This window comes from Scyliorhinus torazame, chromosome 10 (assembly GCF_047496885.1).
Source record: "Scyliorhinus torazame isolate Kashiwa2021f chromosome 10, sScyTor2.1, whole genome shotgun sequence".
NCBI classification, from domain to species: domain Eukaryota; kingdom Metazoa; phylum Chordata; class Chondrichthyes; order Carcharhiniformes; family Scyliorhinidae; genus Scyliorhinus; species Scyliorhinus torazame.
Genome location: NC_092716.1, coordinates 33,008,309 through 33,034,479, shown reverse-complemented (window position 1 = coordinate 33,034,479; position 26,171 = coordinate 33,008,309). Strand labels below are relative to the sequence as shown.

The window sequence follows — 26,171 nt, the reverse complement described above, 5'->3', positions numbered from 1 at the left end:
CAGCTCCCTATCCGCCCGGAGGACCGCCAATGCACTGCCTTCGAGGCAGGTGGGCGCCTCTACCACTTCCTCAGGGTCCCCTTCGGCGTCACCAGTGGGGTCTCGGTCTTCCAACGGGAGGTGGACCGAATGGTTGACCAATATGGGCTGCGGGCCACGTTCCCGTATCTGGATATTGTCACCATCTGCGGCCATGACCAGCAGGACCATGGCACTAACCTCCAGCGTTTCCTTCACTCCGCCAACTCATTAATCTTACGTATAATAAGGAGAAGTGCGTTTTCCGCACAACCCGCCTAGCCATCCTCGGCTACGTTGTGGAAAACGGAGTCCTAGGGCCCAATCCCGACCGCATGCGCCCCCTCCTGCAACTTCCCCTTCCCCACTGCCCCAAGGCCCTGAAGAGATGCCTGGGGTTCTTCTCGTACTATGCCCAGTGGGTCCCCAACTATGCGGACAAGGCCCGCCCACTCATCAAATCCACCCTTTTTCCCCTGTCGGCTGAGTCCCCCCTAGCCTTCAACCGCATCAAGGCAGACATTGCCAAGGCCACAATGCACGCTGTGGATGAGTCCATCCCCTTCCAGGTGGAGAGCGATGCGTCTGACTTTGCCCTGGCTGCTACCCTCAATCCGGCAGGCAGACCCGTGGCCTTCTTTTCCCGTACCCTCCAGTGCTCCAAAATTCGACACTCCTCAGTCGAGAAAGAAGCCCAAGCCATTGTGGAAGCTGTGCGACATTGGAGGCATTACCTGGCCGGCAGGCGATTCACTCTCCTCACGGACCAATGATCGGATGCCTTCATGTTCAATAATACACAGCGGGGCAAGATCAAGAATGACAAGATTCTGAGGTGGAGGATCGAACTCTCCACCTACAATTACGACATCTTGTATCGACCCGGGAAGCTCAATGAGCCCCCAAATGCCCTGTCCCGCGGTACATGTGCCAGCGCACAAGTAGACCGACTTCGGGCCCTCCACAATGACCTCTGTCACCCGGGGGTCACCCGTTTTTTTCATTTTGTCAAGGCCCGCAACCTGCCTTACTCCATCGAGGAGGTCAGGACCATGACCAGGGACTGCCAGGTCTGCGCGGAGTGCAAACCGCACTTCTATCGGCCAGACTGAGCACACCTGGTGAAGGCTTCCCGCCCCTTTGAGCGCCTTAGTATTGACTTCGAAGGGCTCCTCCCCTCCACCGACCGTAACGTGTACTTCCTCAACATCGTTGATGAGTATTCACGTTTTCCCATCGCCATCCCATGCACTGACATGACCTCGGCCACTGTCATCAAGGCCCTGCACGGCCTCTTCACCTTGTTCGGTTTCCCCACCTACATCCACAGTGATCGGGGCTCCTCGTTCATGAGTGATGAGCTGCATCAGTTCCTGCTCAGCAAGGGCATCGCCTCAAGCAGGACTACCAGCTACAACCCCCGGGGTAACGGACAGGTGGAGAGGGAGAACGCGGTGGTCTGGAAGGCCGCCCTCCTGGCCCTACGGTCTAAACGTCTCCCGCTGGCAGGAGGTCCTTCCCGATGCGCTCCACTCTATCCGGTCGCTCCTGTGTACTGCCACCAACGAGACCCCTCACGAACGTATGTATGTCTTTCCTAGGAAGTCCACCTCAGGGGTCTCGCTCCCGCCCTGGCGACAGCCACAGGGCCTGTCCACCTCCGGAAGCATGTGAGGAACCACAAAACCGATCCCCTCGTCGAGCAGGTTATGCTCCTCCATGCTAACCCACAATATGCCTACGTGGCACACCAGGACGGGCGGCAGGACACAGTCTCCCTCCGGGGCCTGGCACCCGCTGGTCCCCACTCGACCCTCCACCGTCTACCTTCATTACCATCGCCCCGCGCCTACATCGTCTCCCTCTCAGTCGACGCTTCCGGAAGAAGAAGAGGACGACATGCTCCCGGAGTCGCAGGTCTCGACACCAGTGCCCACACCACAGCCGGGACTGAGGAGATCACAGTGGACGGTTAAAGCTCCTGATAGACTTAATCTATAAATCTGCTTCACCCCGCTGGACTTTTTTTTAACAGGGGGTGAATGTGGTGAACCATTGTTATTGTAGTTCCACTGTTGTTCCACTGTTACTTACAGCGCTGTATATATTCTCTGTTACTGTTTGTTCCATTGTTACTCACTGTGTTATATATTGTTGTTCTTCTGTGGCTCCACCCCACTGGGTGGTGTATATAGTTGGCTGATCTGTAGCCCTGTCTCCAGTCTGGGTTCAGCAGCAGACAGGCTACATCTTAGAGTATTAAAACCATTACTTGGTCTTCTACAACTTGCCTCGTGTGTAATTGATGGTGCATCAATGGGGATCAAGTGAGATCACTCTAAAGGAGTAATAGAGGAATCATTATGTTTGGTGAGCTTTCTTGCCTCTTGTTATTTTATTTGAACAGTTACATGCTCATGTGTTAGATCAGACATTCAGCCGCACCTGCATCAGCGCACAGTGGCAGCCGTGTGCACCATTTACAAGATGCACTGCAGGAACTCACCAAGCTTCCTTCGACAGCACCACCCAAAGCCGTGACCCTACCACCTAGAAGGACATGGGCAGCAGACATATGGGAACACCAGCGCCTGCAGGTTCCCCTCTAAGTCATGCACCATCTTGACTTGGAACTGTATTGCCGTTCCTGCACTGTCACTGGGACAGCAACCTGGAGCTCGCTTCCTAACAGGACTACAGGTGTACAAGAAAGCAGATCACCATCACTTTCCCAAAGGCAGCTGCTGCTGGCTCTGGCAGCAATGCTCACATCCCATGAAAGAATGACAAAAGTCTCCAGCATGCTGCTTGAGAAAAGCATGTTGCCCCGTTTCAAATTCTGAAAAGTAGTTGCTTCAAAACATTTGGGTTGCTCTTTTTCAATCACACCAAAATACTCTTTGAGGATCTCAGAAACCTTCTGGTGTTCAAAGGGAAAGAGCTGGAACTTGATGCTCGGTGCAGGTTTCAGCTTGATTCATGTTCTAAGTGTTATGTAGCAAAACAGTCAGGTCTTTAAGGCCAAGTTGTGTCTTAAATACAAGCCATGCCGAGCCCAATTCTGCTCATGCTAACCAACGGTTTTGCTTCTGTGAACCAGGCATTTTAAGGTGGCCTGATATTGTGTCCAAACTCTCACTTTTTAATTTTTAAATATTTTAAAGATGTTTTGTTATGAACTATTTCATCGTGGCTGCTATTATAATTTCAGTTAGCTGCATTGAATATTTTTGTTCCATCCACTTCAACTCATTTCCCCCTCAAAAAAAGCATGCAAATATCATTGCATAATTATGATTGCATAATCTTCTTTGTGATGTGTGAAGGAAGGTGAGTTTTACGGACTGGAATCTGAGCTTGGTCTTCACTGTCTGATGTTTTACCGCAACTATCTGAAAGGTGCAACGTTAAGCAAGCAGAAAAATGTTGCGTGTCAAATGTGCTGATGTGGGCAAACACAGAAGCAGTTCCAGCCCGGCAGATGATGATTTCCCTTCAAAGTTAACCGTAGGTATCCTTTTTGGCATTAACTGTCGGTGAATTTGGGGCAACTGATTGTCTTGTCTTAAATATAGAATCAGGCAACATAGAAAGTGGCCATTTGGCCCTCGTGTGTTTGTGCTGGATCCCAATAGTCCCACTCGGCAAAGATTAGGGGCGGGATTCTCCGTTGGTGTGATCTTCCGCTTCGCCGGCAGCACACTCACGCCCGCGGATTTCCAGACGGCGTGGGGGTGACCTTAATGGGAAACACATTGGCCGGCTACCGGGACGGAGGATCCCGCTGCCGGCTGAGGAGCGCTGCACCAGAAAACGGGTCTGGAAGAACGGAGAATCCCACCCGAGAGCTTTCAAGTGCTTCAATTGTTAAAAAAAAAACCTTACCCCAGTTTACAGACGTTTACGGATAGGTAAATTTTGTCTGTGCAATATAAAAGTTATGTTTCCTTGTTATACCTGTTGGTATGCTAATCTTACGTTCTTCAAAATCAGGGTGGCCATGAGGTTGTTTTGGGGCAGGGGGGTGGTGTCCTAGATTTTCTGGGACTGATGACCTGTGTTTAATCATTAACAGTAAATGTAAATATCGCCACAGTCCCCTGAAGACCATAGGCTGCTTGCCCCTTTGAGAGCTGACTGGTGGTAATTTAACTTGAGGGTCACCACACCTCAGGCGAGGGAAAAAGGTGAGAAGGTGGGGCCTTCTCGAATAACCTCAGCCGGTCCGAGAATTGAACGTGTTCTGTTGGCGTCGCTCCGCATCATGAACCAGCCGTCCAGTGTAGTGTAGCTAACGGTGTAGTGCCGGGAGCAGATGCTAATAATGTCCTGTGGTAGATCTTTAAATTTCTCAATACGCCAATCCGGTGCGCCACTGATGATGCTATTTATTTGCCTGTCTCAGAAACGTTAAAATATAACAGCAGTCAGTAACAGTTCACAAGGTGACCGCCATTCTGGACCATGTGATTTGCTCTAATAACAATATTTTATTGATGAGACTAATTCAGCTGAGCCCCAAACTGGTGATGATTGCCATTTTATTCAGTGAAATGAAAATCGCTTATTGTCACAAGTAGGCTTCAAATTAAGTTACTGTGAAAAGCCCCTAGTCGCCACATTCTGGCGCCTGTTCGGGAAGGCTGTTACGGGAATTGAACCGTGCTGCTGGCCTGCCTTGGTCTGCTTTCAAAGCCAGCGATTTAGCCCTGTGCTAAACAATCAGTTCCTTGATTCAAAGTCTCCCATTTCAGTGGTCACTTCTCAGGCAGTATTAAAGTTTGAGTTCAAACTAAAACTACTGCAAACACAGGATGCGATCCAATTGCCACGCTGCGGCGGAATGTCAGCATGCCGCGGCGCACCATGGCCGATAAAAGCCGGGCGACCCCACACCTGAGATCTAATGTGATTTTGCGAGACGTTTCACATATTTTGTTAATTCCACACTTTGTTGTAAGAGTGACCTCAACATTTATGAGAAGCATCACTAACTCAGTCAACAGTCACAGAACATAAAGTTAACAAACACTGTACTCAAAATTTGACCCCCCCCCCCCCCCCCCCCCCCCCCCGGCGTGGCACAAAGTAACACATTTTTAGCAATGTTAATTATGAGTGGGATGTCGGGGAGTTTCCGAACTGGTTAACTTTCTGGAACTAGCTCCAATAAATTACTCCATAAACAGCTCAAGACCCAGGATATCCCCAGGCAATCAGAGAATCAGAAAGATCTCTGGCAGGAGTATAAATCTGTCTGGTAAAACCTCTTCCACACTGCAAAACTACTGCATTATCTCCGGGGAATTGAAATAATAACAATAATAATAATCGCTTATTGTCATAAGTAGGCTTCAATGAAGTTACTGCGAATGGGAAATCAGTTTGGCATTTCAAAATTGGTCATTACTAGGCTGACTTCGGTTTTATTTTCCAATGCTATTTGAATGTCGATACTTTGTGTTCTTTTTGGTAGACTTTCCTTTTCGCCTCATCTTCCAAATTGTGAATTTGTCAGTGGTACACCCAGAGAGTGATTCCAGTTTCACTAAAGTTAAAGGCTCAGTGTCACCATTTTGTTGCCATTCATCAGGCAAGCGATGTTCTGCTTGTCAGTAGCTCCTCTGCTGCCATCTTTTTTATGATAACATGTTTGCATAACTCTTGAGCTTGGAAGTTAATAAGATTTGTTGCGGGCAGTGGCGGACCTACATTTTTGGGGCCATGAAGCTTGAACTGTAATGGGGGCCCCTTCGCAACTAGCAATGAGGTCTGGGTAACCACTGTTATCTTCTTCAATGGGGTTGTTCCACCACAGATCACCACAATTTAAAAAAAAAAATTAATCACTACGTCTCAGATTTTGATTAAAATTGCTGTACTGGATTATCTCACGTGTCAAAGTCACTGGTGTGAATAAAAATCTCCTATGCCTTATAGTTTTCCAGTGATGGGGGGATGAAAATTAGGGAAATGTTATACATGCATGATGCATCATAGAATGATGAAATAAAACATAGAAAAGACCACAGTCAATATAATCTTTTATTTTAGACACCTATGAGAATACATACTACATGAAGCATATTTTACAAAATACTCTTTTTTCTGTTTTTTCTAGCAACATGTTCACGTACAGTTTTGTCAACTGAGAGCTTCCTTGCATTGTCATTTTCTAGAGACAATATACATAAAGAATTTAAGCGCTCTTCAGTCATGGTAGACTTAGGGGCAGCACGGTAGCCTTGTGGATAGCACAATTGCTTCACAGCTCCAGGGTCCCAGGTTCGATTCCAGCTTGGGTCACTGTCTGTGCGGAGTCTGCACATCCTCCCCGTGTGTGCGTGGGTTTCCTCCGGGTGCTCCGGTTTCCTCCCACAGTCCAAAGATGTGCAGGTTAGGTGGATTGGCCATGATAAATTGCCCTTAGTGTCCAAAATTGCCCTTAGTGTTGGGTGGGGTTGCTGGGTTATGGGGATAGGGTGGCGGTGTTGACCTTGGGTAGGGTGCTCTTTCCAAGAGCCGGTGCAGACTCGATGGGCTGAATGGCCTCCTTCTGCACTGTAAATTCTATGAAATGTGATCTTTATAAAGGATAGCTTTGAAAAATTCCTTTCTGCTTCACAATTTGTGATAGGCATTGTCAAGTACAGCTTAAGCACAGTAGTAGTATTGGGGAACACTTCAATTATGTGTTGCTCACAAATAAGCTGAAGAACTTCTGCGCATTGCATTTTAGATGGCGTGTTTTCTTCTGTGTTCTGGGATTTCCTAAGCTGCAAATATTCTTTGAACTGATAACACTTGTTTACTAATTTGTGGTCAATATCATCTTTGTAATACCATATTATAAGTTTAATACTGTCCTCATCAATTTCAGAATTGTTCACCAATTCTGAGAGGAACTTGAACCTTTTCGCAATCTGCTCATATGGGTCAATCCTCTTGCGTAGCTGGATTATCAAGCAGTCATAGAGTTGATATAGAACTTCTATCCTAAATTTGTCAGCTCCTCTCAAAGAAGCAATACCACTTGTTCCATCTGAAAGTTTCCTTGTAACAATGCGTTTGGAAGCATCAGAATAACTTGAGGTGATATCTTCACACAAACCTTTTGCTTCTGATTCATAGTGTGCAACCCTATCGGCTGAATTTTCTCTGAGTTCTTTAACAAACGAAAGTAAAGATGATAGCAGAAGATAAACCAGGGGTTTGGAGTTTCTTACACTTGTTTTGTTGAAACGCTCCAGCACTTCTTCCCAAACGACTGTTAAAATAGCATATTCCAGCTTTACCAACTTGTGGTATAAATTCTTTGCATCTTGGTTACATTCAGGCTTCTCTTCTGAGTCTTTAAAAGTATGTTTGAGAGTTTGTAAAATACCCATATATCCATTTTTAATTGCCTGGACTGCTTCATAGTGTGCAGACCATCGAGTTACACTTAAGCTCTTCAGAGAAAAATATAGATTGCCCTGTGTGTTTAAAATCCCCCATCTTCGTGTCGATCCAGAAAAGAAAACATACTGCTCCTGCAAAATGCCATAATAGTCAACAACTTCAGGTACAGTAGACACTGCCTTTTCTCCAACAAAGTTAAGTGAATGGGCTGCACATGGTACATAGTCTGTGTACCTGTTAATGTTTTTAAAGAGTGCTTGCAGCCCTTTCTCCGAGCCCTTCATGTTAGATGCATTATCGTAGGACTGACCACGGATATTTTCAAGTGAAAGCTTATGTTCACCCAGGACTTGTGGTATTTTGTTGAACAAGGTCGTGGATGAATGGTTTTCTATTGGTAAAAATGTTAAAAATCTCTCACAGGGTTTTCCATTATTTATTTTTTGAAAATATATTTTTATTAAGAATTTTTCAATAACAATATTTTCCACCTTATAAACAACCCCCCCCCCCCCCCCCCCCCCCCCCCGTAACAAAGAAAAGAAAAAGAACTCAAGTGACAAGACATGAACATGGCAAGTCAATAAAATACAGAACTTTGTACATTGGATTCTTCCCGTACATGTCAGTTTCCGGATCATTCATGTGCTTTCTTGCTCACATGCCCCCCACAGGAACCCCCCGTCCCCACGAACGATGTCCCCCCCCCACCCCCCTGGGTTGCTGCTGCTGCTGTCCGACCTTCATCTAACGCTCCGCGAGATGGTCTAGGAACGGTTGGCACCGCCTGTAGAACCCCTGCGCAGACCCTCTCAAGGCAAACTTTATCCTTTCCAACTTGATAAACCCAGCCATATCTTTATCCAGGCCTCCACGCTGGGGTTTTTTCCATTATAGCAGCATCGAACCACAATTACCAGCTGGTCAACATGTGTCAGGTCAGGCGTAGAGTCAACAATAATAGAGTATTATTTGGTGTCTAGGTTGTTGATTTGATTCACAATTTCATCTTGCACATGTTTTCCCATGATTTCTATCAATTCTTCATACACAGGTTTGGGTAGGTAAGTAGCATTTACTTTTTAATTTTTACATTTCTCGAGATGTTCGTGTAAAAATGGGTCAAACTCTGCAATAAGTTCAATGGCCCCCATGAAGTTTCCATTATTTGGTGAGCTCCACTTCTCCTCATGACCTCTAAATGCCAAACCACTTTCACTTAAAAACTTTATAACAGCTACAACTCTTTTCAGTACTTCAAAATAGTACTGTATGGTTTTTCTCATCTGTTCGTCAAGTTGCTGATCCACAGTATTTTTATTTGACTTCCTTGTTATCCAACACAACATCGCCCTCTTATGTTCCATGCTGTCTTCATGATTCTCCAGAGTTCTGAGTACATTCATCCAGTCAGAAAATCCACCTGTTGTAAGTGATGTTTAAGCATTTTGCAAACAAAACAGTATATACAGCCTTTGCTCTTTGAGTAAACTAACCAGGATCTCATCACAGTCTGGCCATTTTTCAATCTTTTTTCAAAATATTTGTTTGAGAAACTTTTGTTTTGCTCCTTGCAAACCCTGCTTGATTCGGTATATACATCATCTGGTTTTTTATTTTGAAAAAACCTATGTCTTGCATTAAACAATTCTGTATGAAATCATTATCAACTGTTATAGGCCAGTTTTCGAGGTCACTATTCTTTGAAATCACTGAATTTGCTTCCTGTTTCATGTTTCCGCTCAGTCTCTGCTTGTTCCGCGGTACTTTCATGTTGACCACTGTGATCATCATCTGTATCAAAAGCGTCAACAGTGGGTTGAATATTGCTAGAAAGAGCTCCCACGGTTTGTGCACTATCACTGGCTTCAATGGTGTTTGCTTGGCTTGTTTCAACTGTAGGTGTTGACAAATTGACATTGTAAAATAGTTGTTAGTTTTTGACATTTAGAAATTTCGTCAGATCGCTTTTCATTGAGTTTGCGTTTTTGGCATCCACTTGAGTACTTTCGTGAACTCATTGTTGCTCCTCTAGGGTCTTGACCTCTGTTTAAAAAGGGAAAAAAATAACATTAGCCACAGCAGAACAGCCAACATACTGCGTCACTCCACCTTTACAATATCTGTGCTACTGACTCTTAAACTTTGGGATTGTTGAAAACCCCTTTTCAGAAAGTAAAGCACCATTTTTTAAGATTTATAATAAATAAGCTAAATAGGCTAAACTAGGCTATGTTCAAGCTAGCCTACGCTAGGCTAAACTAAGTTAGGCAAGACTAGGCCACCAAAATTCATAGGCTAAGGTAATGTAACACAATTTTACCATTATTTGAAAACTTTTCATAATAAGCACCTGTAATTTAACACAAATTCACCCTTTTATTACTTTTTCATAAATACTTGTAATATAGTATTAGCCTAAGGCTATGCAGTTGTAGCCTACCTTCCATTCACCTCTTCATAAAAACAATAGGCTTAGGCTAATCTAACACTATTTCACCCTTATTACTTACCTTACTTTTCTAAATATAACATTTATTTTTGAGTAGGAGTAATTAAAATATTGTATCCTAATGAACACTTTATTGAAAAAAATTCTTGTTTAGATCGCTATCACAAGTGCTGTCACGTTGAAAATTCACGTTCGCATTGTGATTGCCTTTTCAACGGCTCCCCTTTTTTGTTACGACACGTTATCTACTTTTGTATTTCTGTCATAAATGTTAATAGTGTTTTAAATTATTTATAATTATTTTATATTAAATATATTTAGAATGAAACATCCTTAATTTGAATGTTTTTTTGTTTACGGCTAGCCTACATGATACTTTAGTAACCTTAAAATTTTTATTTTAACTATTATTTTGTATTGAATTGCACTATATTATTAATATTATTATTTTTTTTAAAAACCCTTCTCATACAGTAGACCCAAATTTTTTAAGCAATGTGGACTAAAGTCGCTTCTGGGGCCCCTCTGGGATTAGGGGCCCTGAAGCTTAAGCTTCATTAGTTTCATAGTAGATCCGCCCCTGGTTGCGGGAGCAGGTGGGAGCTCTTCCTAAACATTGAAGAATGTGCAGATAGGGTTAGGTAGAGTGGGACGAGTGAGGCTTGTGTGGAGCAAAAAACAGACCAGTTGGGTCAAATGACTTGTTTCTGTTCTGTAAATTCTGTGTAATTCCTCAAATCATAATGAATCTTCAGTGCTGAAATATTGCATATTTGTTGTCCACTGTGGACTGCTTCTTTGAATTTCTTTTATACTTCTTCCATCCTAACTGGAACCATTCTCATCAATCTTTTCAGCACCCTCTCTCATGTTTCGCATCCTTCCTGAAATATTCTGAAATTAGAGGGCACCCTCTTTAGGGGCCTCCCTCTTCAGGACAGAGATGAGAATTGTTTTTCTCTCTGGGATTGTCCAACTTTGGAACTCTGTGCTTCAGAAGGCAATGGAGACAGGGGGGTCACAAAAAAATTTTAAGGCGGTGATAGATAGATTCTTGTTTGGCAAGGGAATCAAAGGTAATCGGAGGTAGATGGAAATGTGGAATCCAAAACACAATCAGTCCAGACATGAGCTTAATGAATCGCGGAGTAGGCCTGAGGAGCTGAAAAGCCCACTTCTGCTCCTGTTTAATATGTTTGCATGACCTGGTTGCAACATTCTGGAGGTTTCTGAGCCGCGATAACATTCATGTGCACAGTTCTAAATGAAAATGTCCACTGCCACTTCTGTCTGAGAATGAAACTTCTGCCATTTCCTCAAATGGCACAACTGGCAAGTTTCACCTGAACCCGTGACTATCCTGACATTGGAAACTTGCAGTTAAATTTCTTGAGAATCTTCTTCGCCTTTGTATGCCAGAATGCAAAAGCTGCCACAAAAAAAACTGCAATTGTAATAATAACGGGGGCATGAGGATAGCGTGGAATTTTGAATTTTAAATGTTCAAACCCTTCAAACTATCCTTTATGCACATTAGGTGTAGATAAGACCTTTTCTATATGAATGTCACTTATTTTGATGCAGTGACAACCAATTCAAAAATTCAGAGAAGGTCTCAGCAAGGGGCACATTAAAAAAAATATTTACAATCTGCCTACTACCCCAGGAATATGCTAGGATTCTACCTTTAGTTTTAGTCAGAAATGTACACCCATTAACTCAGGAAACCTCCATTCTCTGGTCTTTTACATGGTGGTAGTGGTAGGGCTATGTTAATAAGCGCCAGAAGCAGGATACGCTGAATTGGGGACAGTGGTTGAGGAAATTCAGATGTGGTTTAAAAGTGCCTATGAGAACATCCACATTTCCTTGAAATGGTTATTTAAATGTATGTTTTTCAAGAAATTTGGAGCCAGGGTCCTTAACCTAATAAGCAATGTCATGGCTGTTATTAACAATATTACATTGCATGAATATCTATTTGGAGAACTTCTAATTACAGCGGTGGTCTTTGTGCAGCACCATCTTGTGTGTCAGTCTTGGGAGATCAAGAAGCCTGTTTAGACCACTCACACCATGTTCTCTGTTGCTCTGTAATTGCAACAATTATCCAGCAGAACATAAACATGCTCATCCTGGAAAACAAGTAATCAAGCCAACTATTATGAGCCACAGTACATACAGCCAAGTAATATTCAACCATTTTGATGTCTAGGTCCTGCAATCTGCAGACAAAAATATTTTCCATTTCCTTTGGTCATATAAGTGCAGAATGAACCTTTCCACATTGGCTAACACATTCCACACTCAATGGCACTACAGTTATGAGAGGAATGCAAAGTCAACACAGCGACTCACAGCGCCAGGGACCCGGGTTCAATTACGGACTTGGGTAACTGTGTGGCGTTTGCACTTTCTCCCCGTGTCTGCGTGGGTTTCCTCCGGGTGCCCCCGATTTCCTCCCACAATCCAAAGATGTGCAGGTTAGGTGGATTGCCCATGATAAAGCTGCCCCTTAGTGTCCAGGGATGTACAGGTAAGGTGGCATTACGGGGTTCCAGCGGGGGAATGAGCCTAGGTCGGGTGCTCTTTCAGATGGTGGGTGCTGACTCGATGGGCTGAATGGCCTCCTGCACTGTAGTGGTTGTTTTGTATGATTGTATTGTAAAGAAATGACTGTGCAGGCCGTAGGAGTATTTTGCCTAAGGGTGCTTTTTCTGTTACAGTCATAGCTTTGGTCATAGATGTAATTATTTCGCCCAGAAATGTGGTGGGAAGTTTTGCCTCAGAAGGAAAGGGTCAAGAGGGTGGTAAAAACTAAAAGAGCTCAGTCCTTCTAATGCTAGTTACATTTCCCCAAATTGACACTGAATCATGAAATGGAGCAAAGCTTAGAAGAATTTGAATCTATATTCTATCGGTAACACGTCACTCTGGACACTTAGCCACTGGTTAATTGTTCACCTCTTGTTATGGGATGGAAGCTGCCACACAATAAACAGTTCAGTCTTTCGCCCTACCCTACAAAACCCCACCATCACTCCTTTCTGATTTTTAGGTGCATTCTCTGAATTAAAGAAGATGAAAAACCTCCCATTTATATTGCATCTTTCATAACCTCAGGGTGTCCCAAAGCACATGACAGTCAATGAAGTTCTTATAAAAATGTAGAAAACTTGTTAGAATCGGAAATGTGGCAACCTACTTATAAGCAGAAAGTCCCACACAAGGCAACACGATAATAACCCGTTATGAGATACGACCAGTACTTGGTTCTAAAACAAATTGCCTGCATGAAATTTTCAAATATTGGGATTCATCAAACATACAAAACATTGTGCAGCTATGCATGTGACAAAACGTTGCTTGGAAACTAAATGGGAAAAACTAAGACACACTTAACCATCAGAGCCCCTCCTGAATGTAAATTTGCTTTTTTAGAGAAATATGGACTGTTAAAGTTATGAAATTTAATGTGTACAATTTTCTGGCTGTTGTCTTGCTAAAACTATTGCTGGTTTATGTTAAAATATACAATTGTGGGTAATTTAAAAGTCCAACTTGGGGAAAAATTTGCAAAAGGAAGCCCATCCCTGCTAAGTTCTAAGTCTTATTTTACATGCCCACTGAATTAGCTGTTGTTAAGTGTACAAATAATAATTTTTCTTGATTTCATCTACAAAATTAATCACCAGGAACCATCATTAATTCATTTCTAACATGGTGGAATATTTCCAACCAAACCTCAAGGGCGGCACGGTAGCACAGTGGTTATCACGGTTCCGGGTTCGATTCCCGGCTTGGGTCACAGTCTGTGCGGAGGCTGCACCTTCTCCCCGTGTGTGCGTGGGTTCCCTCCGGGTGATCTGGTTTCCTCCCACAAGTCCCGAAAGATGTGTTTGCTAAGTGAATTGGACATTCTGAATTCTCACCCAGTGTACCCGAACAGGCACCGGAGTGTGGCGACTAGGGGATTTTCACAGTAACATCATTGCAGCGTTAATGTAAGCCTACTTGTGACACTAATAAAGATTATTATTATTATTATTAATAAGGGATGTTACACCAAAACCGAGAGGGTTAGGTTGTGTCAAGATGATGAGAGGTTTTGATGAAGTAAATAGGGAGAGAATATTCCCTCTGGCGAGTAAGTCAATAACTGGAAGTCATGGATTCAAAATGACTGGAACAAAGAGTAGAGAGAAGATGAGTATAATGTTTTTCATTGAGTTGTCGAGATCTGGAATGCTCGACCTGAAAGGATGGTGGAAGTTGATTCCATAAATAATTTTAAAATGGAGTTAGACGGAGACTAAAGGAAGAGGAACTTAACGGAGTTATGGCAGGAATATGGAACTAAAGGGCAGCACAGTGGCGCAGTGGGTTAGCCCTGTTGCCTCACGGTGCCGAGGTCCCAGGTTCGATCCCGGCTCTGGGTCACTGTCCGTGTGGAGTTTGCACATTCTCCCCGTGTTTGCGTGGGTTTCGCCCTAACAACCAAAGATGTGCAGGCTAGGTGGATTGAACATGCTAAATTGCCCCTTAATTGGAAAAAATTAATTGGGTACTCTAAATTTCTTTTAAAAAAAAGGAATATGGAACTAAACTTGGTTATTTTTTATGAAGAACCAGCGCAGGCATGATGGGCATATTGTTTGTATGGAAGAAAGATCAATGAAAACTTGACAATTGCGTGTTTGCAAGACATTCAAACTGAATCTTGCTAAAATGCTGACATTCCTTGAAGGGCAGATGCCTTAACATGAAGAGATCTCCCTCCAACTAGCCCTTTAATTATAATAAGGTACATCCTTTCTTATTTATTTAATATGTGTCTTGTCAAAGATCAGTGGCTGCTGCAGGTTATGGTTTGCGATCCAGGTCATACTCACATGGTTCAGTGTACATTCAGAATGTAAACAAATACACGTAGGTGATGATTGGATTATCAGTCAGCTCCTGCTAAACAGCCTGTGATGAACAATGGGAAGTGCTGATTTCAGTTAGTGATGTGCAAACACAGCACAGCATCAGATTGAATTCACTCGTCCTCTCCCCATTAGGAGGGGATACCTCACTTTCTGTTGCGTGAACTGGACTTGTGTTGGCTCGACCTTCATTCAATTCCAGAAGACCCGCCAGTGCCTGCGAGTCAACTCCTGGCATTCACTCTGCTAATTCCCTTATGATTGCCGTACGCTTACAGGGCCACCTTCTATAGTTCCACATCATTGCCGCAGAGACAAAGCAGCTGGATTTGGCAACGAGAGCACTGGAAACCAACTCACAGCTGTTAATCCCCGAGAATCCAAATTAAAATAGTGGCAATATAAAAATAGCATTAGAGGAGGCAAACAAAGGAAGCCAAAGACGCAGGCTGATCAACAGCACGTATAGCATGGAGCTGAGGTTGGTGCTGTGGAGAAACGGTGGCAGGAGGCGGCACGGCGGCACAGTGGTTAGCACTGCCGCCTCACAGCTCTGGGGTCCCGGGTTCAATTCCGGCCTCAGGTGACTGTCTGTGTGGAGTTTTCACTTCCTCCCTGTGCCTGCGTGGGTTTCCTCCAGGTGCTCTGGTTTCCTCCCACAAAAATGTGCAGGTCTGGTGGATTGGTCATGCTGAATTGCCCCTTAGTGTCCACAAGGTTAGGTGGGGCTACTAGGTTACGGGAATAGGGTGGAGGTGTGGGGTTAAGTAGGGTGCTCTTTCCAAGGGCCGGTGCAGACTCGATGGGCCGAATGGCTTCCTTCAGCACTGTAAATTCTATGATTCTATGAAGCAGATAGGGACACGGTGGAGGATGTAAAGCAAGGACAATGGCCATTTTCACGTTAATCGAAAAATTAGTTTCTGAGCAACCTTTGCACTCATACCAGCACATTTCTGTTGACTTTGTGTGTGTGTGTGGGGGGGGGGGGGGGGGGGGGGGGTTGGTATTTGTAATTAGTTCTCCTGTAATATAATTGCAGAGAGGCCGAAGTATAGTATGAACATCTTTACTTCAGAACTTTGAGATTACTCTCACCAGCCATCACCAGTGAAAATAACTTTGTGATTTGGCACAAAAAATGCAATTGACATTGATCACAATGGTCGACCAAAGTTGCTTTACTCTTCATGATTATTTTGGAAGTGCCTTAGAATGAGGAAGATTGTGGACTGAAACAACCTTTAGAAAGACAGCTAGACCGCGACTGACAAAGGGGCTGAATTGTTTAGTCGGACTTTAATTCCTACTAGCTCTGAGACTAATCAGAGCACCTCTTATCACTATTTCACTTGAAATTTATAAACTTGGCCCAGTTTTTTTAATTTATGCAATTACTGTGGATTGAGTCTGGAGCATCCCTCGTCTGTGGCTCTGCCATCCACATATGATGCCTTCACCCGGAGAGGTAACAGGAATCACATGCCTCTCTTTAACATTCGGTCAAGTGTATATGTTTAAGGAAAAAGTTGAAACTTTTCATCTTGGACTCATCAGGACTATTTGCAAGAATAGCAAATGTAAAAGGAACAGCAATTTATACTTACTGAGAAGAGAGTGCTGTTTGGGTTGGCAAGTGGACTCTGATTGGTAGAGGTGATGCTAAGGAGAATGCACCAGTTAACCGATGACTGACAGTTAACTGCCAAGCATTGTTTAAATTCAAGCCAAGCAGGTTAACTTTGATTGGCCAAATCCCTGTGGAGTGATCCAGAAAATAGCTATCACCTATTTTGTTTAGTTGTAACGAGTAAGTACTTTCTGTCTGCAAAGAACAGGGCTCTGTATATTAATACATGTAGCTTCCTCGTGGAATTATCCCCATTTTCCTTTCACCCTTGAGTTAAGGGGATTGTCATAAATACCAGGTCGACAGAATAGAACAGATGGGGGCCAATTTGCTTGAGATTGAATTCAGAGCAGGACCTCCAGATCAACAGGACAACTTCACTCATTACTGAAGATTAATTTGGTGGATCGAACATTTGTGACTATCAGGTGACAAGTATGACTTTTATGATCATCAAAGAATGGCTGGGGTTGCAGTCTCAACCCCATTCTGTGTTTCGCCAGCATTAGCAGTTATGTCAGTCGCCGCTCGTACAGTTGTAACATAAGCAGAAGCTGATTGGGTGTCGACCCATTGTGACCAAACGGCAAGATTCTCAGTAATGCGAAGAAACTGGTTTTAGTTTCTAAGAATTAAATCTGTTCCATCATATCCTGCTAAAAGAAATTCTGAAAAAGATACGTTGCAAAATGTGCTGGCACATAATAAAAGTGAAGTATCGACACATAGAATCCACAGGGTGGCATGGTGGAACAGTGGTTAGCACTGCTGCCTCACAACGCCAGGGACCTGGGGTCAATTCTGGCCTTGGGTGACTGTCTGTGTGGAGTTTGTACGTTCTCCCTATGTCTGCGTGGGTTTCCTCTGGGTCTTCCGCTTTCCTCCCACAGTCACAAAGATTTGCAGGTTAGGTTGATTGGCCATGCTAAGTTGTAGACGGCACTTGTAGATGTAATGATGGATCATATTTATTTCCTTGATCAGTGTTCTTCCGCCATTCTTTTCAAACTTGGGGAGTGAGTGCAGTCATTTGAAGGTAACTGCTTGGACATCAACTGCAGGGGCAATATGAATTTTCTTACACCAGCAGCTAATAAGGGCAAGAGGTGATTTTTCCCCTGCAATGACTCGTTCAACAGGTTCAGGTGACCAGTAATGTCAGCGAGAAAAGCCACATCCAAATCCCGGCTTTCATCTTCTAACTCTGGGTATATTTGAGACTTCTTTGCAGGAAACTGGTGGATTTCTGGTTGAAGTGCAAAAAAGCAGTCCAGTACTTTGCCATGGCTCAAGCAGCACACTTCAGTGAGCATGACAAGGCCTCCATATTTTGTTTCAATTTGGTCCACAAGTTGCATGAACTGATGGTGATGCAGGGGGTGAGCACGTAGGAAGTTTAAAAAAAACTATCACTTTAGCTTTCAGTCTGCCTCCCTTGTCAAGTTTAGCACAGAGCACTTCTGGGTGAACTATGCAATGCACACCAAATATGTCGGGTACACAAGCTTTCAGCAAAGCTACAAATGCGAGGGGCGGGATTCTCCGAGCCTCCACTCCAAAATCACGATCTGCACGGGGGCAGAGAATTGGCGTCAACCCCGAAATCCGGTCCGACGCCGCTCCGGCGTTTCTCCGGTCCCCAGAGAATTGCCGCAAATCACGCGTGCGCGGGCTGCGCGGCGCGGGTAGGGGGCAATTGACAGAGGCCCCCCGCTGAAAACTGCCCGAGTTCCCAACGGCATGGTTCTAACCACGTTTTGCCTGTTGGGAACGGCCTGTGGCGGCTGCGGAGTCAGGCTAGCGATCGGGGGCCACCGATCCGGGGGTGCATGCCATCTCGGGGGGCCTATATTTTTGGGGCCGGTCCGCGGTGTGAGTCCGCCATGACGCACGGGGCCGCCGCCCAGCGCATGCGCAGACTCCCAACCAGATGTGCAGGGCCCCGTATCCGCAGCCGGAGCTGCAAGAAGCACCCCTGGGCCCTGCTAGCCCCCTTTAGGTAGGAGAATCACTCTGGACTTTCTTCAGGAAAACCCAGAGTGAAATGCCCGTGTTTTGATGCTGGAGTGGGGACATAGCCCCATTATTGGAGAATCCTGCCCATGGTGTGTTCCTGTCATAGAGGGATACCCGTCTGTTATAACTGATAACTTTCCGAAGGTAATTTGTGGAGCTGGATTCTCTGCACCCCGACGCCAAAATCACGGCTGGCACGGGGACGGAGAATCCATCTTCCCGCATGGACTACAAACTGGGGGCACCCAGGCTGGACATATACCAAATGCAATGCAATTACTCTTCCGTGAGCCTCATTGAGTACAAGCTCCCCCACTGAGGGACGGGGAGCCCATGAAGAGGGTAATAGACTTTGCAATAAAACTGGTTTCTCGTTATCCACTCGCCTTGGACTTGTCTGTGGTCACTAAATCCACAGTGCAGACGGGCTAAATTTAAATAGAAATCTTTACAGGTCGAATTTCTTTGACCGTCATCTCACGTTTTAAGTGTTTTCCATTTCTTCACTAATATTTTTTCCCTTCTTCCTCTTTCCTTTTAGAAAAAGATTTACAAGTACAAGAAGGTACTTAGTAACCCGAGCCGCTGGGAGGTTGTGTTGAAGGAGATTCGAACTCTAGTAGACATGGCATTATTCTCACCACTTCAGGATGATTCCATTCACCAAGCACCACTGGAGATAGTTTCCAAACTTCTCTCAGAGGTATGCACCAAATAAAAGTCAAGCAAGATGATTTTGAAATGGGCCTTTTTTCGGCACATGTCATTCCAATTCAAATTAAGCTGTTTCCTGGCGCCCATCTTAAAATGTATCGATTCTGCTGAAAGTTTTGAAATGCAATGGAGGGTGGACTATCTTATTAACTCTAGATTGACATTAAAGGACCGCAATCTGGTGTTGTCCATAATCTAAAGCCGGCTAAGTTAAATAAAACATTTTTTTGTTGGCTATAGCCAATGTTACTTTTAAAATATAAATGTATCGATAAGCTATTACTTTTTTTTAATTTCATTTTCCTCTTTTATACCCTTCCAGAACCTCAAACTAACTACCCAGGAGCATGAAAATATTATTGTGGTAAGTGTGTATATATGAGTGGAGTTCAGTGCGTTATGCAGGTGAAGCATAGGACCTGCAGTACTCTCTAATGAGGCTGCAGGTTTGGGGCAAATTTTACAAGTTAGCACCTGCAGCAAGAGTCCTCATTTGACAAAAAGATTAACCATCTCGACAGGGAGATCAATGCAGCCATTTCTCAGCACTTCCCAAGTGTCTGCTTATTATTTTAGCGATAAGGATGCTGATTGATATCACTGACCTCCACACCCTTTACCAATCCTCGCTCCCATCTGAAGTTTCATGCCAGGATCACCAACCTGTAGAATTTGTTCCTTTCTCCTGGCCTTTACTGCAATAGTAACCTTTTGCCCAGTAGTCAACAGAGAAAAAGTGCAAATATTTAATATAGCAATTACAGCCAAATAGATGAGAATAAACTGCTTGTGTGGCTCTTTTGGAGCAGCGTGAGAAAGTGGGAGACTCAAGTTAATGTCCAAGTCAAGTCCAAAGATGTGCAGGTTAGGTGGATTGGCCGTGATAAATTGCCCTTAGTGTCCAAAATTGCCCATAGTGTTGGGTGGGGTTACTGGGTTATGGGGATAGGGTGAAGGTGTTGACCTTGGGTAGGGTGCTCTTTCCAAGAGCCGGTGCAGACTCGATGGGCCGAATGGCCTCCTTCTGCAGTGTAAATTCTATGAATGTTGACCAGTTTGACCTTTTGAAAGATTCAGTGTATATGTCGGGAGCGATTCTCCGAGCCCCGCGCCGGGCTGGAGAATCGCCGCAACTGCGCCACGACGCCCCGACGCCGGCGCGCAATTCTCTGAGGTGCGGAGAACCGGCGCCATTTGCGCCGGCACGTTTGACGCGCCGCTAGCCCCGGGCCGCTGGAATCGGCGGGGCGCCGATTCTCCAGCCCGAATGGGCCGAGCGGCTGCGCGGATACGAAAGAGTCCCACCGGCCCTGTTCATCCCGGTCGCTGCCGGTGGGAACTTTGCGTGAAGGGTCGGGGGGGGTGCGGCCTGTGGGGCGGGGAAAAGCGATCCTTCACCGGGAGGGGGCCTCTGATGGGGTCTGGCCCGCGATCGGGGCCCACCGATCGGTGCCCCCCCCGCGGCATACTTTGTGGCGCGGCCGGCCCCTGACCACCGACGCCATGTTGAGTCAGGGCCGGTGCGCGGAAGAGGTCCCCCGTGCATGCGCAGGTTGGCGGGTCCCAACTGCGCATGTCCGGGTTGGCGCAGCACCCATTTGGCGCCGGGAAGGGAGGCTGGAGCGGACTCCAGCCACGTGCTGGCCCCCTGTTGGGGGCAGAATCGGTCGTACCCGGGCCTGTTTCGCGCCGTCGTGAAACGCGACGGCGTTCACGACGGCGCAAGCACTTGGTCTCCATTTTGGAGAATCGCCCCCGACATATCCCTTCATTGTATTCACTTATCATCACATACGTCACGTTAACCAGTGCAGACATTGAATGTCCAGTTAATCCTAATTGTTTCTCCACATTCAGAGGTTCTGTCAATTTTCCAATACTTTGGCAAAATGAAACATTATCCAGGGACAGCTGTTCTTGCTGTATCTATCTGGAGCAGCATTTTTCAGAGATATTACTGTCTATAGAACACAAAGCAAAACTCAGTGTTTTTAAAGCACCAAATTATGCCATTAGTGGTCACTGCAAAGGATGCCACAATGTTCATCTAGCTGCGTCCAACAATAGTTTTTACATTTTCCTCAGTGCCTTTAATGTAGGAAAGCATCCCAAGGTGATTCGCAAAGTGTAGGCAGACAAGAATCGACCCGAAGCAATACAAAAAGCAATTATAAGAAGAGTAACTAAATACTTGGTTAAAATTTGAAGAAGACCCTTTAAAGGAGGGGGAGGGAGGGCTCAAGGAGGAACATGGGGCCTACCTGGCCTCCAGTAATTGGTCAAAGGTGGGGCGGGAGAGGGACAGTGTGTTGCATTGGAGTTGGAGGAAGATAAAGTTTTCTGAGTTGCAGAGCTGCAGTGTTATAGAACCATTACAACATTCGGGAGCGGGGAGGCCATGGAGGCGTTTGAACATAAGGATGAGAATTATAAATTTTAGGCACTGGTGGACCAGGAACTAATGTAGGCCAGTGACCACAGGGGTAGTGGGGAGCAGACTAGTATGTGATTAGCAGAGTTTTTAATGAGTTCACATTTATGCAAGATGGAATACCAGCCAGGAGCACACTGGAATAGTTGAGTAAGGAGATAACAAAGGCAATGGTGAGGATTTCAGTAGCAGATGAGCTGACGCAGGGGTGGAAAGTGGATATGTTACGGAGGTGGAAATAGGCAGTGTTTGTGACGGAGAGTGTATCATTTCAGAAGCTCTACTTGGGGTCAACAGGATTCCATTGATAAAGTAGTCTGGTGCAGTCTGCGACAGTAACTGGGGAGGATATAGAATTGGTAGTGAGGGAACAGTGTTGATGGTCAGGGTCGAAGACAATTGCTTTAATCTTCTCAATGGTTATTTGGAGCAAATTGTGGTTCAATCTGGACCCAATGTAAAAAAAGAACAAGATATCATTACTGAGGCAGTGGGGGATTAAGAGAGTTGTGAGGCGGTAATTATATTTTGAATGGTGTTCACATCTCTTGCTGATTGCTTTCACTCCTATAACAACAGGTGCAGACCTCTGCAGCAAAGTTACAAAGCTGTTTATGGGACACTGCTGTTGCTTAATGACTGCTGCATTTGCCTGCATAACAGTCACTGCCCTTCAAAAGTAACTGCATGAAGTGCTTTGAGATGTTTCAACGTGATGTCTCAGTATAAATACAAGGATTATTTATTACAATGCAGGCATGTAGACAGCGTCACTGGATAACTGCAATGTGAGCAACCCAACTGGAATATTTGCCCTGTTCATCTCCACATTCTTGGATAAATTTATCTCCCATATCTGGCTGTTCATGATGCCGATCATAATTGGGTTACATTCAGGAGAGTCAGCTGCCACTGAATCTATTTGAGCTAGGCAGGTCCTACAGTACTTCAGAGTAGAGCTGATGATCAATCAGCTAGCCTGGTTCACTTCTGATCAGGGCCCCGATGAAGAGTCCTGTTGGAGACACGTAACGTTAACTCTTTGAGTCTCTCTCCACAGACCTGCTGAGTCTCTCCAGCATTTTCTGTTCTTGTTATCGTCTGGTTCACTTGTTTGTTTTGTATCTTCCCCACGCATAGTTTTCCCTTCGGGGAACACGGGGGAAGTTGCAAGGATTAGCAGATTAATTGCCAACCTGTTTGAACTGCTTCATGTTTGGGCCAGCGATACCTGCCTTGGGACTCAAACCTGGAGCTCCCGGTTCAGAGGCAGGGGAACTACCAAATGAGGCACAGGACCTCCTGCCTGGTTCACTAATGAACATTGGGGGAGGGAAGGCCTATTACTAGGGGGCTCGCCTTTATCCCACCCAGCTCTTCGGCAGAAGGAAGGTCTCAGGGAGAAATTGCCAGTGATCTACTTTGATGACTTTGCTGCAGAGTTCAACTTATTGTGGGGGGTAATACTGGGATATAAAGCTGGAAAAGAATGTTTGGCGACCATCACTGTAACCGTTGTTACCAGAAGGGAGCACGTTGAGGATACTTGCAACAAGATAATAAATCTAAGTGCATCACAAGAGAGACTTGGTGAGGGAATGACATTGAACAGAAAGTGCTTTCCTTCAGACTTTCCTTTGGAAATCATTCACAAACCTATTTGAAGAAGGATAAGTTGATTTGCCAAAAGCAGGAATGTGGAATAATTTGAAGTGTCGTCTTTCTGTCCTTCAGGCAATTGCACCGTTGCTAGAAAACAACCACCCTCCTCCTGATCTCTGCGAGTTTTTCTGCAAGGTACATGTCTCTTGTCATTCTTTATGTATGCTCGTGCTTGCTGGGAGGAAGGCTAGAACAGTTCTGTGCAACACAATCCAATTCAAATTTGCATTTGCTGTCAATCACTTGGAACCAAGCCGCATAATATACTTTGTACAGGTACAGCTGCCAATTAAGGCAAAGCATATGGAAATATCCACCATTTTGCGAATGTGACTGATCTTTGTTATTAATCAAGTGCTATCTGAAGGATTCTCTTGGAATCAGATTAATGATTTCGGCCCAGGTGTGGAAAAACCAGAGGATCTGGGATTGTTCTCTGTCGAGCAGAGAAAGGGAAAGGAAGATTTAATTGAGATTGTTCAAAATTATGTAGGGTTTTCAGAGGAGGTGGGTCAGTAAACAAAGGACACAGATTTAAAATAATTGGCAAAGGCGCCAGAGCTCAGATTAGGAGAATTTTGTTTCCATACGACCAGTTCTTCTAATCGGATAAAAGAAGCAGATTCAATAGTAACTTTCAAAAGCAAATTGAATATCTACTTGTGAAGGAAATCTTTGCAGTGGAATAGGACAGATTGGGTTGCTTTAAAATGAGCATGCAGCAGAACGATAGACAAATTAGCTTTCCTTTTTGATGGTGATTCTCTGATCATATGCCCCATGTAGTGGAAGTTTCAAACCTGTTTTATTTTGCAGCACTGCAGAGAGAGGCCTCGATCGATGGTCGTCATCGAAGTGTTCACACCTGTGGTTCAGAGAATCCTCAAACACAATATGGTACGTTTGTATTTAATCTATATCATCCACACCCAGAGTTTTCCGGAGCTAAAACTATCTCCCCTGACAGCGAAATGTCAGAATTCCCCTTTAATATGAACTGTTCATACAATAGATGCGTTTCAATGCATCATGTGCTCTGACAGCAGCTGGAAGAGAACACGTATCATTCGTGCTTCTAATTTACCACAGAACAAGTTGCTCAAATTTGGTAGAAACAGATTGCCGAAGGTTTGTGGCTGGAAGATAGTGGCCTCTGGCTGCAGCACAAATATTTATATTGACGGTGGGGTCCTTTGACCTGTGAGGGTGCAGCCGATCCACCTACCGCCTTTAGCTGTCCATGTTAGACAGGATTCGGAAACCCCAAGAAAAGGCAGCCTGCTTCTTGTTTCCAGAATGCTCACTGAATTCAGTTATTGGTTGTTTAATGGCATTGACTGATGAATTCTTTTTCACATTTGTTCAGGAGATGTGGCAACCCTGAATTGCCCGTGAACTGGTCGCCATTTCAGAGGGTAGTTAGGGGTCAACCACAATGCAGATTTATCTCCTCCTGGTGCAAAACAGAGCATTTATATATGTGTGTATGTGTATATATTTCAAATCTATATTTTAAACTTTGTGGATATCAATATATATATGTGTGTATATATTAATTATCTTGTGAAGTGCCTGCAATTCTTTCCCAAAAAATCTTACTTCAAAGTGCAATAATGTTTGATCCTGGTTTTCTGTCAACAAATGTCCTTGTCAATTGCAATGTTAACATTTGTCACTCAACCTTGCTGTCAACAGTAAGGTTTTCATATTGTTATTGATTTCCAAGCTATTAGCATCACTGCCAAAGCCAAGTGTTGTTGACCATTCCTAGTTGCTCTTGAGAGGGCAATGACAAACTGCGTCTCGAGCCACTGCAGGCATTTGAACCAGTTTGGCAGAATAGCATAGCTCGCTGTCCCATCTCAGGGGTAATCTGAGGCCGGAATCTTCTCCCCTTTAAACATTTTCGAGTACAGGACCATTTCCGGGTCCGGACTCTGCATGTGTCCATTGTGCGCATCATATTGCGATCTTATGGGAGTTAACAGGTTGCCTTCGCATTCATCATCCAACTGGGACTGATGAGATGAGGAGGACCAATCATGAGCCACCATGGGAAGTTGGCTGGCAGCTGTTGTGGAGAGTGCAGCTACCGTGACTGGGAGCGCAAGAGGGAGGTGAAGAGAAAGGGACTGCACTGATTCTCTTATGTCACAGCATGCTCACTGGCAGCAGGCTGCTTGAGGTTCTGCTGCAGACACTTGAATGCAGGCATCCCATTGTTTAGTGATATTGATCGTAGACCTAACATAACATAGGAGCCCCCCCCCCCCCCCCAAATCCCCTCGCCTCCTTTGCGCTGTTCCGTCATGGACACAGTGGGCGTCCCAGTCGAATCTGGGGGAAAAGAGGAATGCCGTGGTAAAATTCAGGTTAATCACCTACCCGACTTCTTCATTGGGCGGGTCGGCATTAGTGCCCCAATGGCGGTCCCAGCAAAAATCCGTGGAGATGCAAAAGTGTTTGGGAGCTGGCCCAGTGCATCTCTTTGCAATTTTCCCCAGCAGCCTAGCTTCCAGCCCTGCCTCCAAGCAGCTGAGAGAGTTCTGACCCAAGGGTCGAGCATTGTTGACGTGGCACTGGAACCACATATGGGTCAGATTGGATAAAGATGACAGGTTTCCTTCCCTGAACAACTTGAATGAACTGTTTGGGATTTTATACCAATTCAACAGTTTCATGGTCACTTATAGAAGGCTCGTGTCACTAGGCGGGTCTTAGAGTGAATTTATGTAGCCTCTCACCAATTTAGGAAAACCTTAAAAGTGACTTGGGCAATTTACTTGCGCACTTGTAAACTTTGCCAAAGCCAAACCTGCTGTGCAATCCGATAAGGATTCGATTCCTAGCAAATTTTTGCTTTATAATTTATGTTTGTCATGAAGAGCAGTTTACTTTGCGTAGTTCAAGGCATTCGTT

The 26,171-nt window shown here is 44.8% G+C and overlaps 1 protein-coding gene across 2 annotated transcripts in view; it reads left to right on the top strand.

The window, feature by feature from the left end:
• Positions 1-26,171, top strand: part of cmip (c-Maf inducing protein) — a 281,360-nt gene that overhangs the window by 176,258 nt on the left and 78,931 nt on the right. For both annotated transcript variants that reach the window (XM_072517927.1, XM_072517928.1), the window contains exons 4-7: positions 18,987-19,148; positions 19,482-19,523; positions 23,325-23,387; positions 24,069-24,149. In XM_072517927.1, coding sequence (XP_072374028.1) covers positions 18,987-19,148; positions 19,482-19,523; positions 23,325-23,387; positions 24,069-24,149 — 348 coding nt within the window. The remainder of the gene's footprint in view (positions 1-18,986; positions 19,149-19,481; positions 19,524-23,324; positions 23,388-24,068; positions 24,150-26,171) is intronic.